The sequence below is a fragment of the Danaus plexippus genome, chromosome 15, assembly GCF_018135715.1.
Source record: "Danaus plexippus chromosome 15, MEX_DaPlex, whole genome shotgun sequence".
NCBI lineage: Eukaryota > Metazoa > Arthropoda > Insecta > Lepidoptera > Nymphalidae > Danaus > Danaus plexippus.
Window position 1 is genome coordinate 6185131 of NC_083547.1, and position 16539 is coordinate 6201669.

Below are 16539 nucleotides of genomic sequence, written 5' to 3' on the forward strand. Positions count from 1 at the left end.
ATTTTGCAGGATTCCACTAACTTGTGTGATGGGCCCAATGGTGAAATTTACTGTCGTGGATGCTACGGTCGCAACTTCGGACCCAAAGGTGTTGGATTCGGATTGGGTGCAGGCACATTGACCATGGCTTAAGACTATAAAGCTGGACTTTGTAGGAAGCAGATAGTTTGCGTGAAAGCATGAAAGAAATCTAATCTCTAGCTTACTGCTATTTATTTATCCTCTAATCATACCATGTATTAAACTGGTTTTAATAATGGTTGATTTAACTCAATGAGACTATGTATGTAAAAGAGTATATATATAAATCAAATATTTTATGATAGGACGTATAAATTAAGGTTACATTTCTTTCATTTGTATAAACTGTGATGAATGTGTCTGGTCCCTTACTTTATAAATTCTTCATAAAATATTATTGTAGAATTATAATATGTATAGACTTAATAGTTATTGAATAAGTTTATATTATAAAATACTATATTATTAAAATAATAATAAAAAAATACAAAAAAAAAAATACTGAACGGCTTTTCAATGGCATTGTGATGTGACCTTCAATATGTATCTTATTTTTTAATGAAGGTATTCGAACTATCCTGTAAACACGGCTAAGATTGTATAATACAATCGTTTCGACCGACCAGATCTCAATAGGAAGATCTGACGTGGATATATACATATTATCTATTAAGTTACAACAAAGACTTTTGTACATACTTTCGTCACTTCTCTTTTTACAGCAATAAGCTGTGCTAGATTTAACACCTATGCTTCGAAGTTTTGCTATAACATAATATAGTATGATATATAATATTACTGTAAATTAAGGCAGCTTATTACTTTACATTACGACGTCTTTATGTTATTGTTTTATTAAATAAAGATCCAAAAAAAAAATCTTTTTCCTTTCACCCTATTAACTTACAGTTGAGAAATGAGCAACTTTATGGTGAGTGCCCTTTCATAGTCTGTAAGACATTCCGAATACCATTTTTTGTAATAGCTCAGGATAAAAATTAAATCATTAAAAATATGTTTATTTAAGAAAAAAAAGACAACATAAAAAGGCAACAATGATAACAAAGGGTTTTAAAAATTTGAAACAATGAGACAAACGAAATTTTAAAATGATTGTGTGACACATTGTAATATCCTCGTAAAAATAATTATTATTCCACAGGTACATATGTAAAGTCTTATTCTAAGGTAAGAAACGTCTAAAACTAAGTCTGTTATGTCTTAGACACAGACTATTTCATTAATATAGGCGGAATTCTTGAAATCCTTAACATTAAATCACTTCGGGTACTGTTGAAAGTATTAAGGGCATTTCAAATTATAACTATTTAAAAATATGGCAAGCTTATACAGTATTGCTATTATTTTTTCTTCACAACAAGTTTTGGGCCTTTCTTCTTTTTATCCTGAGATGTGCTGGGCTCTGCAAATCCATATTTGGCTTTTAGTCGTTCTTTTATGATAAGTCCTCTTATAAGCCGCTTCCAGTTTCCGTACACTCGGGTTTCTACTTTTTCCTGTTCTTTACGTTCCAACTCTTCTTGATCCTAAAGAATGAGTAAGATCATTATAATATTAGTATTACAGTATTAATGATAAATTTAATGTTATTACTAGTGATGACCACGCCCATGTTACAACATAATAGTTAGATTTTAATATTAAAATTTTAATTTTGACATAAAATTATATGAACAACCTGGGTAGCTTTAAAAAAAATATATACAAATGAGGAGACGCATATTCTATCAGATATAATGTAAGTCATAACATGGACAATGATACCGATTAAGTGTAAAAACGTTAAGCTCATATCAGATTCTCTAACAATTCAGATTCAGCCCATCACTAACAATAACAGATCATATTGTGGGATCAGTATAAGGCTACAAAACATGATTTACCTGAAGCCAAGCTTCCGTGAGAACCTTTTCAAACTCTTCACAGACTACAAAGCCTTCATATACAGGGTGGACATAGCCACCGTTGCAGTCAAATCCTGTTAACGCTGGAGCACAATCAATATTCAATTTCTTAGCAACTCGTTGTAAACCTGGTACTGCAAAAATAAAAACTTAATTGTATAATTAAGAATTTCATTTACTATATTACATTTACATTTCATTTACAATTAGTACATCACAATATTGTGATCCATTCATACATAAATTTCCATTTGAAGCATTCAAGGATTTAAAGGAAATTTTTCTCAGTTCAAATGTCTGTAATGCATGTCAGTAGAGTAATTACATCATTGTCATAGAGAATTGTAAATATTATTTGAAAAATATATTTTTCCATACAAATAATTAATAAATCATGCTTAAATACAAAGAAACCAAAAAATCAACTTACAATTGATATGGACAGTGCCTTTCGGTAGCATGCATTTCTTGAACAATTCCACATTCCCATAGGGATTCCGTGGAACAATTCCATTTTCTGCAGTCGGAGGTTCATAATCCTGTGTCTGCCATGGCCCAAAGATTTCCAGAGGTCGATCAGTTATAAAGGTGTTTGTGGCCTAGAAATAATGAACACATTATGAGTACATACAACAATTATCACATTTAATTCTTATTTAAATCAAAAAATTACTACCAGATTTGAATACTTTTATGATTTTATAATAAAAGATTTTGTTATATGATAAATAATATTTTTAGTTTCATTTAAATATGAAATTTTAAATTTGGTTATATATTTATCCTTGTTCAAATGGTTCACAAATAACTTTTAAATCCAAAGGCAGTTAGCTGATGAAAAAGTTAAAAAAAAAACCTCTTGTATTATGTACAAATAAGTCACTTACTCTTATATATTTGGGACGAGCTCTAACTATCTTGTATGGCTGTTCTCCGAGTTTAACTACTTTGGCATCCTTGATCCAAACATCCCTCGACTTGCAAATGTAAACACAATCCCTCGGATAAACGGGCTCCCCGCGAACGAAGCCAAGGGTTTCAGCATCAGGCGGATATATGGCTTCGAACTTGAGGAGATGACGTTTCAACACATATAGAGGGTGGTTTTTGTATCTGCGAATGTTTAGAAAAACAGTTTATTAATTATTAGTATTCAGAAAGCATAATATATAAGCATATTATTTTCCTTTGTAATGTTTTTGTTCTACACCTTTTCTATAATTTTATATCTACATAATCCCGACGTCTCGGTATCTTTACATAATACCTATGTATCACGGTTGCTTTAAAAGAACAGAAACCTCGGGATTATGCATTTATAAAATAATAAAAAGTACGTAGAATGAAAAAAAAAAATTGTTTCATCAAAAAGTTACGGTGCTATTTCTCATACTGATTAAGTAATAAAGTTGATTGATTATCATTTTACATTTGATAAACATCTCTTTGCATATATTTCTCTTAACTAACAAAAGCCTTTATGCAAACTAATTGCAGCATCGTACATACTGTCTTTGTTTTTATGCTCAAAGGGACTCGTATCCAGAGAGTCGTAAAAACATTTACAAGAAAAATAATATCTTAAATTTTAATTCTCATGACAGATTTTTGACAGCAGACTCACTCGGATATAACTTTGGGCAATGGCGCTTCTAGTTGCATTCTGTGCAATCTTTCATCCTCTTCCCTGTCCCTGGCGGTTTTTGGTCCCAGCCATGGCTTTATCGCTTCTTCCCACCATCCAGGATCAACTCTCAGTTTACGTGTAACTGTGTTCCAATATGGCACGTAGCGTCTTGTCAGATCTTTTAAGTAATTATTGTTGTCCCAACCAACAATGTATGATACAGGGTGTGTCGAACGACTCTGTGTATATAACGTTTATTTAATGTATAATAAGAAAATCATTTTTTTTCAATAAAATACATAAACAAGATAAAAGATTAATACAATACAAATGAATTTTTAAGGCTTGGGTTTAAATAATGTCTTACATATAATTCATTGGCAGAATGAACTATGCCTCTAACAACGTCAACGGGAACCCACTCTTCTAATTCTTCAACATATATCTCGCACCACACATTAATTTTATTCAAAGGCATCTCATCATCTGCTGATATAACACGTCGGTCCATTTTCTTAACTGGCTTCTTTTGTTTAGGTGTAACTTTTTCCACTTTAAAGTCTTCGTCGCTCTCAGATTTACGGGGAGCTGGAGATTCAACGGCCAGATGATCGCTATCAGAATCAGATTCATGTTTTTCTTTTCCTGTAAAATATTTAAGGAAAACCTGTTTCAGAAAATAGAAATTACTCATTCAATACCAGCTCATTCTCCAAGATTCACTGGCTTGGATTGTGGTTATCGATTTAAAACTAACTCTTTTTAAGAGTTCCCTTATACGTCCATTGCAGATTTAGCGATGAAAATACATCAAACCGACATAGCGCTGTTGCATGCATATCCATTATTAGTGTGAAATAACTAAATACTACTTAATGAGATCTAAGATTTTCGCGAGTTTTATTCTTTTAAATGAAACTAGTATTTTTCCGATAAACTACGCGAGATTTATTTTTGTAAAAAACTACATACTCCCGATGTTTCGGTTTCATCTCGTCTGCCCGTGATCACGGTAAAAGTAACCGAAACGTCGGGAGTATGTAGTTTTTTACAAAAATAAATCACGCGTAGTTTATCCGAAAAATACTAGTTTTATTTAAATAAATACTACTTCTCATAAATAGTTGTAAAAATTACAAAGCAGTAGCAAATTAACACACCTTTTACAATACGTTTTTTTGCATCCGTTTTGGCCTCCTTTACCCTTCCCTTGATAATGTGAACGAGATCTTTCGTGACATCATTTTTGGGTTTGGAGATCTTTGGAGATTGGAGATCTTGGACATTCTTTTTCGCGAGATCTCTATGACTTACTCTTTTTGAATCATCAGAATAAATTTTTCTAGTTGTTCTACATCTTTTGGCCGGACTTTTATCGGTTTCAGGAGCAAAATACTTGCTTTCTGTTGCGTGTGCACTTCTCGTTCGTGCATTTGACATTTCATTCGGCGATTTCTTTGGTTCTGTTGTTTGTGATCGTTTTCTTGACGTTCTTTTGGTGGGCGACTTCTCAAAGAATTTACTCGATACAGTTTGATCGTTTATGTCTGTAAGGATGATCTTAGGAACTTTATCTAAGGACGATTGTTTTGATAAAGTCTTAGTAAGTATTGCGTTTGATTCGTTGAGTGAAGTAATGTTTGCTCTAGTAATTCTGTTTGCAGAGCATTTATTAACTATCGTTTTTGATGTACTTTTGGTTTTGTTATCTTGGTCGTTTTTGGTAACTGATAGATTTAAACTTAATATTTTTCGTTTACTTTTAGTGGCTTTTATATCATCTTTTTTATTAGAAAGACTTTCTGACTGTTTAGTTTCATGTATTGTTGTTTTTGTATTTTTTGATTGCAATCTCAAGTTTCTTTTGGTCCTTGTCGTTGGTTCTTCTGTAACAACTTTATCGACAGGTATTTCATTTTGGCTTTCAGTATTTTCGTCACAAGTAGTTTCATTCTTGATATTTTTCGACCTCCTAGCATTTTGTACTTTGAGATGTAAGCTAGGGTTCCTCTTAGGTCTTTTAGGAGGTGAGACACCATTTTCTTCTGTATCCGTTTTCTTTGAAGTATTAGCTTCATCAGATTTTTTGACACTTCGCTTTGTTTCACCCACAGTCTTATTTTCTATTTTCAAACTGAGATTCTTTTTTGTTATTTTAGTTGGGCTGATAACCTCCTCTGGTTTCTTAACATCATTTGCTTGTTTCACTTTTCTTAATGAAAGCCGTTGTCTTCTCGTTCTAGCTGTGGTTGTATCATCACCACCATCAACTTGCATAATATTTCCATCATGACTTTCAATTACGTCATAATTTCCATCCAACTGTGGAATAACATCTCTCTTGCTTTTACTCTTAGTTGATTTTCTTGGTGATTTTGTTTTCTCGTCGTTTTTCTTTGCATCTTCTGTGCCCTTCACTTTGGTTGAGAGTGAACACAATTCCGAAACGGGTGGCCTTATAGGCAATGTAACAAAATTAAACATAACACGACACTGTAGTCCTAGACTACGCAACATGGAAACAAAGACGAAAACCATATATTTTTTCGTACTGAACACCCGTTTCTTCATTTGTTGCAGAAGAATAGACTTTAACGGTGGGGCTTTGGGTCTAAATTTGTTCTCATGTTTGTCCTGATGTATACTCACTTTATCTTTATACCATGTGGTTATTTGTTCGACGTATTTCATATCCACCCTTTCTCCAGGATAGCATTCTTTGGATGGTACCAAAGACAATGCTTCAGCCAACACCTCTTGATCGTTTAGGACCTGGCTGACATAATTACCGTGCCCCAACCAACACAACACATGAACCTTGTGCATGAAAACTTGATATTGTTTCTTCACACGGTTCATTTTCCTCTTTAGCATCATTTCAACGTCGAGCTTTTTAGTTTTTTTCTTAACCATTCCCGGAATATCAACTACCAGCTGTAATCCTTGTTGCGGTATTACAGAATGACTCTCTGTAAATTACAAAAATATATATATATTGAATATTCAAGTATTTATTTAATTATACTTTATTGCCTAAAAAATATGAAAAAGGTTGACTGTATGCTAGGAGCTTTCTAAAAGCAACATCAAAGGATATGACAGTGGTAATAATGACACTTAAGTAAATAAAATAATTAAAATAATAAAAAAAAACTATGTTATATAAAATATAAACCTATATAGATCCGTTTCTATACGTTAATAACAAAACTATATTGTTAATAGATTACACCTAAATTTGGAAAAGTGTTGCATAATGGGTTCTTCAAAAAAAAAGATAAAATTGCAAATTATTACTGATTAATAAACCATTATTTAAATAGGGTAACATTGTGTAACGGATCTCAGAGTACACTTTGACTGTCTTGATTTGGTTTTAGAAAAGGAAATTGAGAGAGTTTTAATAAAACCTTATGGGTTTTTAGGTTTCATTTCTATATAAGGGGTCAATGTCAGATATAGCTGTTCATTTGTTATGTTATACAATACCTATGTTTGTTCATATCTGAATAGGCATTGACTGTGTGGATATCAATTTATGAATCCTTTAATGAATTAAAGAAAATAGAGCATGAATTTTTAAAAATTCTGTAATACAGATTTAGGAATAAGAGTCAAAGATCTCTCTTGATCAGGACACAAAGAGAATACAGAGATCGAATTCTTCTTTATAAAATTAATAATAATTTCGTATATTCTCCATGTCTATAGAGATAATAATCATTAATCCTCGTCTAGCTTCTCATTATCATATATATTTTTTTAAATCCTGCTTGTAGAACAAATTATTATAAGTGACCATATTCACATTTTAAACCAGTGTTTGAGAAAATGTTTGAATTTGCTTATAAATTGTAGAGATTCATAGCCTTAAATTGTGTTTCATATTTTTATATATATAGATTCATAACATTTAGAGTGCTTATTTTTATGACATAAAATTATATAGAAAAATAAATATGTCATGGCTGAAATAAATTAACAATAAATACCATTTACTTCTTCCCAATCCTCCATTTCCGAGTCACTATTATTTTTCACCTTTCTTTTCTTCACTTTACTTTGTGTAGGTTCAGCAATTTCTTCTTCCCCGAGAGCCAATAAATCCTTCACATCAGACTCCTTTTCCTCCAACTTTGTGGTGTATTTTTGAACTGTTATTTTAGCTTCTTCCATTTTGTTTTTATGCTTTTCTAATTCTAAGAATGTTTTCCTAGCGATTTCTTCGCTCGCATCCACAGTATTGCTCGACCATACCTATAAAACATTTATATTAGTTATTTATATTATAGTAAATGTTTCAAATGTCATTTGAACTATATTATTACGTCTTTATATTCCATTGGTTTTTCTCCTTCATTTTCAGAATCATGTGTTTCGTTTGTGTTGAAATTACTGGCGACATTCTTCTTTGTGGATGTACTCGGCTGTTCATCATCACTGCTGTCTGAAATTATGAAATAACAATATTGATCTATTACTTCATTACAATATTATACAAGTCAGTATACAAAGACACAGATATTATATATTAACGGGGTATATCAGTTATTTGAATAAATTACTGGTATGTATAAGAATAATAAACCCTTTTAGTGTATTCACTGTTGAAAGTCATTATATATATATATACATATATATATTTAGTGTATAAAACTCAAAATCTAAGCTATTATAATAAAAACTGTTTTTTTTTGGTAATTTTAACTATACTTTGTTTGACGTAATGCTAAAAGTTTCTTAAAACAGACGAATTATTAAAAATATATTTTCAATAACAACTTAAGGTATGCTCACCACTTTCAGAAAGATTAAGGAATGATGGTAAAAGCTTATCTGCTTCGGTTAGATCTTTGACAGAAATTGGTGGTGCCTCAACTTGTTCATCAGATTCTTGTTTAGAGATTCTTTCTAGAAATGTTTTAGTAAATTTAGTTTTCTTCTTTCTTACTTTAGAATTCTGATTTCTGCCTTTGGATTTCGGTTTTTTGCTTATAAAATCGTCGTCGGAAGAATGATGTGATTTCTCATCGCCGTCCTCTTCAGAACTGGACTGTTCGGTTATTACTGCATCAGAGCCAGAATCGCTGAAATCCCCTCCTTCATTGCTATCTTCCTCATCTTTGTATACGGTTTTAATTACTTTCTTTCTTGTCGTTGGCATTGTTAAACTTAAGAGATATAACGAAGAGTTAAGATTTAACCTCAAAAACTTAACTACGAAGGAGTCGCTATATGATCACCATTGCACAATATTTCTTATACAACGCAATGTTCAAAATCGCATGATCTCTTTATTATTGAATGTTATAATAGGCGGCATGGAACTTGACGGTTAATTGACAGATTACTGAACTTTTTGCCGTCAATGTCATTTTCTGTATGGCGTAAATAACATGAGAGATATTGCCCACCCATGACTTAAAAAACAAATGAATCGAGAAAGACATTTACATAAAACAATATTACTATTAGAGTTATTAAATCTAGACTAGAACCTTCTAATAACATAACTAATTCTTCTGTAATGTTACCTTTCTTCAATTTAAGCTAATGTAACATAAGAAATAATATAATTAAATTCATCTAAAAAGCAAGTGTATCTATAGGTTATAGACAGCGATAACATCACAATTCACAACACATTAATTGATAAAAACCTAAAATGATATATGTATTAACTTCCAAAACAAAAATAAAATATTAAACTTGAATCTGATAAAAGCCTCCCCGAATAAAACGCCTTTTCCTTGGTTAACAGCACCTCATATATCTTTTCTCACGATTATTTCTTTCGAATCTACAGCCCGTTATTAATTTATTAGATTATTCAGTGCCATATATTCAGGATCAAATTTACTATTTGTACTGTAATGTCAGCCGATGTCCTCATTCATGACGCTTAAAGTGTTGATAAAGAAATCTAAGTATTCGTAAGTTACTGCACCATTTCATAAGGCAAAGTATCGTTTTCTGAATTAATGACAAAAAATGCATATGTTAGTGGAAAAAACTACAATAAATTTAAAACAAGTACTGAATCAAGACATTGGTTTTGATAATATTATAGATGAGACAATAATAAACTTGGGAAAGGGTCAGATACTAAGGATGCCGAAGTCACAGACATGTTCAGTAATTAAGAAGATGATTCAGATATTTGATACTTTTAAATATGTGGGTTTTTATTTACATTTTGACGGATTTTTTTTCAATTATATTATATGTTTTTTTTTCTAATTCTTCTTCTTCCTGGCAATTATCCCAGCATTAGCCAGGGTCTGCCTTCCTGCTCAAACTCCTCCACTTTGCACGGTCTTTAGCATCCGCGGTGGTAAGTCCATTGGCTCTCATATCCTGCTTCACGGTGTCCAGCCATCGCTTTCTTGGGCGTCCTGGGGGTCTTGCTCCAGGGACCGACATATCAAGGCAAATTTTTCCGACGTAATTCTCAGGCCGGCGTGCAACGTGGCCATACCATCTCAGGCGACTTTCTTGAAGCTTATCCGCTACGTCACGGACTCCAAGACTACCTCGGATAAATGTGTTACGTATACGGTCAGCCCGCGTTACGCCACACATCCACCTCAGCATCTTCATCTCCGTGACGTGAAGCTCCTGAGTGTGCCTGGACAGTGTTGGCCAACATTCGCTTTCATATAAGAGAACCGGTCGGATCATGCTCTTGTATATTAGTCCCTTGAGCTTGGGCGGTATTCTGCGGTCGCAGACCACACCTGTGACCTCACGCCATTTCGCCCAAGCAGCGCTGATCCGGGCTTGGACATCGTGATCGATGCCTCCGGACTCATGCAGAATAGATCCAAGGTACCTGAACTTTTCCGACTTAACGGCTGGTTCAGGACCTATATGGATAATGCAAGAGTCCGGGCTTCCGCAAGCCATGTACTCGGTCTTCGTCACATTAAGTTTAAGACCACCGTTCTCAAGCGTACCCTTCCAGAGGTTCACTCTTCGCTCTAGCGTCAACCTGCTCTCATCAATGAGCGCTATGTCATCGGCATACATCATCAGCCATGGAGGCTGGTCCTGGATGTTAGCCGAGACAGTGTCCAGCACTACATTGAACAAGAAGGGGCTAAGAGCCGAGCCTTGGTGAACCCCTACTGAGATCGGAAAGGGTTTTGTATCGCCAACAGCAGTCCTAACCATTGAAACGGAATCGCGGTACATGTCTCTGATGATGTCATTATAGGCCGCAGGGATCCCTTTGAATCGCAATGCCCACCAGATACATTGACGAGGCACGCAGTCAAAGGCCTTCTGCAGATCTAGGAATGCAACATGCAGAGCTCTCCTTTTTTCCCTGTATGCCTCCATCAGAGTTCTGATGGCAAAGATGGCGTCCAAGGTGCCCGATCCTGGCTGAAATCCATATTGACATTCCGAGACAGTACACTCTCGGCGGAGCCTGAGGTCGATCATACGCTCAAAGAGCTTCATGGTGTGACTCATGATCTTAACGCCCCTATAACTACCACAATCTTGAACACTGCCCCTGCCTTTGTATATTGGGGTAATGTAACTATAACGCCACTGATGTGGCATAGTCCCAGTGTTCAAGACGCGGTTAAAAAGGTCCGTCAGTATGAGCACACCAAGAGAGCCCAATGATTTCCACGCTTCGATCGAATATCGTCAGGTCCCACCGCTTTCCGATTCTTCATGCGTCGAAGACAATTCCGAGTTTCGTCAGGTGTTATCGGGGCAATAAGTCCAAGATTAGGAGGTATTTCGGTTGGAAGACTGCACGGGTGCTGAGTATTTAGCAACTCCTTGAAATAGCATCTCCATCTCTCCTTCACAGAGGCATGATTACACAGCAACGTGCCTTGGGAATCTTTGACGCTAAGACATTTTGCGATATCTTGCGTCGCCTTATCCCGAGCTCGTGCCAATTTGTAAATGACCTTCTGCCCTTCCGCAGTTTCAAGTGTATCATATAATGGTGATAACCTATCACTGCGGGCTCTGGCAACAGCCCTTTTACTGGCACGTTTCGCTGCTATGTATTCTAGTCTGTCTTCAGGAGAGTTTGATTGCTGCCACTTCTTAAAGGCAGTCTTCTTTTCACGAATCACCTCCTGCACTTCGTCATTCCACCACCATGTCTCCTTGCCAATGACCCGTCCTCCCTTAGAAAGGCCTAGAACTCGTTTACTTGCTGTGATAATTGCTGACTGGGCTCGATCCCAAACTTCCTGAGCAGTTTCGGTATTAGTCGACAGATTTTGACTCTCAACCTCTGCCCGAAAGCTGGTCTGCATCGTTCCATTCAGCAACCACCACCTGATGCGAGGCTTACGTTTCTCGGCCACTTTCTTTTTCGGGGTAACGACATAGTCCATGACAAGAAGTCGATGTTGGGCCGTCAGGCTTTCACCAGGAATGACTTTACAGTTAGTCACCTTGCCGATATGACACCGTCTGGTCAGCAGATAATCTATTTGGGTTGAGTGGGACCCACTCTTATACGTAATAAGGTGCTGTGGAGTCTTTTGGAAGAACGTGTTCACGACGGCTAAGTCAGACGCAATACAGGTTCTGAGAATATTTTCTCCCTCTGCATTGCGGCGGCCATAACCAAAACCACCGTGTACACCTTCAAACGTTTCCGCAGCCCTACCTACGTGGCCATTTAAGTCCCCCCCAACTATGATTACTTCAGCAGCTGGTATAGCACGTAGAACCTCTTCAAATTGCTCCCAGAATGACTCTTTTTCGGACCCGCTACATCCAGCCTGAGGAGTATAAGCACTGATCAAGTTAGTAATCACTCCCTCGATCAGTACCCGCACCCGCATCAAGCGGTCGCAGCGACGATCGACTTCAAGAAGACCATTCCGAAGCTCTTCAGACAGCACTACCGCTACACCAGCTTTACCTGAAGGCGCCCCAGTGTATATCAGCCGGTAACCCTGTCCGATGTTCCGAGACTTATTGCCCTTCCAGCGAGTTTCCTGGAGGAACGCACACTGGACCCGACGTCTCATGAGTACATCTGCGAGTTCTCTGCATCGTCCGGTTAGAGAGCCAATATTCCACGTTGCAAAAGCGGAGTTTCCTTTGGGGTACTAACGTCTTTAGCCGTGCCCGTACTTGACACGGTAGCCCTTGCCCACTTATCGCAGGTGTAGGGCGATGTGCCTGCGCGTCGTTTATCGGCGACGCCCTAGCCGTACCCAGTCCATAAACTTTTGCAACCATAAGAGTGGCGGGAGTGGTTTTAACGGAGCGACTGCCGTCTGACCTCCAAAACCCCGTTTTACGGGTAAAACCAGGAAAGGAAAAGATAGAGAAGGGGGGAAAGAGGTTAGGAAGGGGAATGAGGGGAGGTACAGGGCACCACCTTCATGGACTGAGGATAGAGGTATGAAAGTGGTGGCTCGAGGATCCGGGGTCGCGTACCCGTATGCCCAAGGCTAAATATCGGAAAAATACTTAGTTTTTTTTTCTAATTATTTTACGATATTATGAAAATCTTTTGAATACATCAATGTTATTTATAACACAAACGCTATGTTTTTGTTCTTATTATAGCATAGCATCCTAGCATTTATAATATGAGGAAGTAGACTTAGATTTCAGATAGACCGATAATATTAGTAAATAAGGTAATTGTTTCTTTACTGAATCATAGAACAAGTCTTTTTTGCATATCCAGAACAGTAGTCAGTAAATTTTTTGTATAAGATTTAGATATAAGCCACAGGTTATATTCCAGTTACTAATATTTTTGGGATCAGACTTACGAAGCATTATGTTTATTTGAAATTCTTTAAAATTTACATGCAGTGTAAATTGAGATAAAACCAAAAACGGTAATCTAAAGTATCCTGGACGTTTAGTATACAGTGTAATTAACTCAAATGAGAAGTGAGTTAGATCTAAATTTAGCACAAATTAATATTTTAATAGAGTTTCATACGCGCCCACATAAAGTATCACTGGCTCTACTATTTTGTTAGTTAAAGATTCCGCATATTAGCAATTAATACAAAACATCTGTGGTTATCAAACCTGTGACTCCTCAGTCACCTATTCATCAAATAGACAATCGGACTTTTTTCAAGCTATCTAGGATCTTATCCAAGCTATCCTAAGAAAAAAATATAAATGGGAACCGGAATTTCCCGCAGCCGAAAGGGCGACCTAGACACATAAACACTTTGACCAGAGATTGTCCAACATTACAAGATACATTCTCTGAACTTTTTAGTAAACACTTTCTAATTCTATACGAAAATTCAAGTCATCGGCATTAGAATAGGACCTAACACCCATCAAATAACAGTTACGTTTTTTCGGTGGCATACTTTTGAATTTTTATAAACCATCGTTTTATGTCATTTTCAGAAACGTAAAAACTTTCTTTTTTCAATTGTGATGTCCTAACTGTGAACCTTGAATGTCTCTGTAAAAATATCTTCCACCTGGTATTATTATTTGTAAATTACTTGGGGAGTAAGTTTTTTCACCAGAGACTTTGTTCACTGAGTCTACAATGTATTCTTTATTTCAGGGATGACCTGTTTTTTATAAATATTATTAGAAAACTGAATCTTCTAAAATCTAAACGCCCCTCTTCAAAAATAGTCAATACGGCTGATGTTAATCTGATTTTATGCCCTGAATTCTTAAAGTAGCATTGGACTGGACCACAGAAAGTTATATTTCAGAAATTTCTCTGTCTGATAAGTTATCGCTAACCAACCTCGGAACCTTCGAAGGCTTCGATTGCTTTCTTCTTTACTGTATAGATATTTAGTACTTTCAGGACTGCTTAACAAGTAAAACAAGTAAAATAATTTCTGCATATAAATTTTGAAACAAAATAGACATTCAACCTTAACCACAAGGGATAACAATAATTTTTGTTTACCACCGACAATTCACCACAAGTTTTTGAACGGGCTATAACTATAAACATTGACATTTGACAGATGGATTACTGTAATGAAGCTGGGCAATTGTTATAAATTTAACCTAAAAAAACTTTTAGTTTATTATAATAATAGTTAAATATTAAGTTACAAATAACATTGAAGTATGCAAATCATTAAGAAAACTTTCACCCGTTTTGGCGCAATCTGCCATTTTATCGGTTTTTTCGTTGTAGCTTGTTGTTAATTTTAAATGCACCATAAATTGATGACAACACGATCTGATAAATTGCTATCGAATGGGAGTGATACGAATTAATACAGAACATTTTAAAAGTGAATAATCAAAAATCACTATCAGTAGCAAATTTTTTTTTGTAAATGTTTTTATGGCTCTGGATACAAGTCCTTTTGAGCCAAATATCAGTAAGCAATCAGTCTTTGGGTTACCCTATACAAAAATATATTTTTTAAGCCTTCAGAACATTAACGCAATAAAAACTTTTCTGTAATAAATTAATATGCAAAGTCTATTAAGCGACTAAAAAAGAACTTTGTTAAAACTGTGAAAAGACATCTATCTAGACATCTATTTTTAATCCTTCATTAATTCTTCCACGTTTTATAAACTGCATATTGTAATAGTTGCCTATAAAAACTGCGTCTTTTTGACGTCTTTACAAGTGATTTCAAAGATTTCATATACTGAAATTGATATCACAATAAGTCTTTTATATATTTATGTTACTTTACTGCAATTGTATTTAATATCGTGATGTTTTGTATACAGACCATTACAATTGGCTCTATACCAATCAACATCTACATCTCAATATAATAATAGTTTTTAGATATCAATAAGTAGTTCTCAAAGAAAAAAATTAAGTCGAAGCTATAAAATTACTAAGTATTCAAAAAATCATGACGGTCTTGAACATAGTGGTTTAAACTTTTACTTAAATATTAAATGAAAATTGTGTTCAAATTTTAGTTGCGTATATTATTGTTCTTTTTTTTTAATGGACGTGTTTTAATTAAGTTAAAATATTTGATTTTAAGAATGAGAATGACTGGTATATTTTGCTTTTAAGAAAAACATTGGCAACATTGTGTTATATCATGTGTTTAATTTCCAAACTTCTTAGCACACTTTTTGAAATACAAATACTTTAACCGAATTTAAACTTCCGGTTAAATATCAATCTTAAACAAATATATAAGTAAAGTTATGTTATACAAGTTAGGTACGCTACAAAATACTTAGTTTTATTAAAAATGTATGTTATGAGGTGTTTTGTAACAAATAAAAAAATATTGACGCGGCTGTGACCTACCTATGTCTTTAGCTTCGATTTGCTAAAAGGTTTTATAATTTACGATAATGGAAAGGTTTTTGTGTTTATTTAAAGAATGGTAAATGGTCTGAATCAATCCCGTTAAGTGCTTTTCAACAGAGCTTTATTGCTTGTACAGCGATGTCGAGTGGATGAGTCGCAACTTGCAACCCGCAGGCTTGTCTACTATACATTGTCACTTGATCTTTTAAAACACCACGACTATTATTAATTAAACTGCACTCTTTTAATGCTTAAGACATTGTTATATGGCCCAAGCTAAATATAGTGTCATCAATATATTACACTTAGATAATAATTTAATAGTTTAATAGGAGTCAGCGATACACTATTAATTACTTCAATATTATTATTCTATCACTATGTACATGTTTCTGTGGTATGACCAAGAAATCTTAGCATATTTAACTGTAAAACCAAATGAATCTTCCTCCGGGACCTCACGAGACGTAATTATATTCATGGATATTTAGATAACAAGACAGTGTTCGTAATAAAGCATAAACTAAAGTAAATAACTTCAATTGTTTGCTGCCTTATTGTTAACTTTAATTACATTTTGAATTAATTTTATAATTAAAACGGAAGCTAGAGCGCGGCGCGTGAAGTTTAAGTGGCTGGAAACAGATCGACCCCTAGCAGGGATGAGGAGAGGTGGTGCGGGGTCTTTAGATGCAATCTCTGAGTGGATTAATTAATTCTGAGGT

General features: G+C 34.9%; 2 protein-coding genes across 6 annotated transcripts in view; one reads left to right on the forward strand and one right to left on the reverse strand.

Annotated features, from left to right (window-relative positions):
- Positions 1 to 16539, forward strand: part of LOC116766496 (muscle LIM protein 1) — a 179256-nt gene that overhangs the window by 6118 nt on the left and 156599 nt on the right. For 3 of the 4 annotated variants that reach the window (XM_032656368.2, XM_032656364.2, XM_032656367.2), the window contains exon 11: positions 10 to 900. The exons of the other annotated variant lie outside the window; for it this stretch is intronic. In XM_032656368.2, coding sequence (XP_032512259.2) covers positions 10 to 132 — 123 coding nt within the window. In that variant the 3' untranslated portion in view covers positions 133 to 900. Of the gene's footprint in view, positions 1 to 9; positions 901 to 16539 lie in introns of those variants that run through there. 4 annotated transcript variants of the gene reach the window in all.
- On the reverse strand, positions 544 to 8929 carry LOC116766367 (DNA repair protein complementing XP-C cells homolog). 2 transcript variants are annotated; one of them, XM_061522726.1, is made up of 10 exons: positions 8371 to 8929; positions 7902 to 8020; positions 7566 to 7830; positions 4734 to 6542; positions 3941 to 4218; positions 3571 to 3812; positions 2834 to 3059; positions 2377 to 2545; positions 1926 to 2080; positions 544 to 1568 (listed from the first exon to the last, which is right to left on the reverse strand). In XM_061522726.1, the coding sequence occupies exons 1-10, from the start codon at positions 8735 to 8737 to the stop codon at positions 1383 to 1385; spliced, it is 3816 nt and encodes a 1271-aa protein (XP_061378710.1). In that variant the 5' UTR covers positions 8738 to 8929; the 3' UTR covers positions 544 to 1382. The 2 variants fall into 2 exon arrangements, with proteins under 2 accessions (XP_061378710.1, XP_061378711.1); XM_061522727.1 differs by having other exon boundaries at positions 8525 to 8650.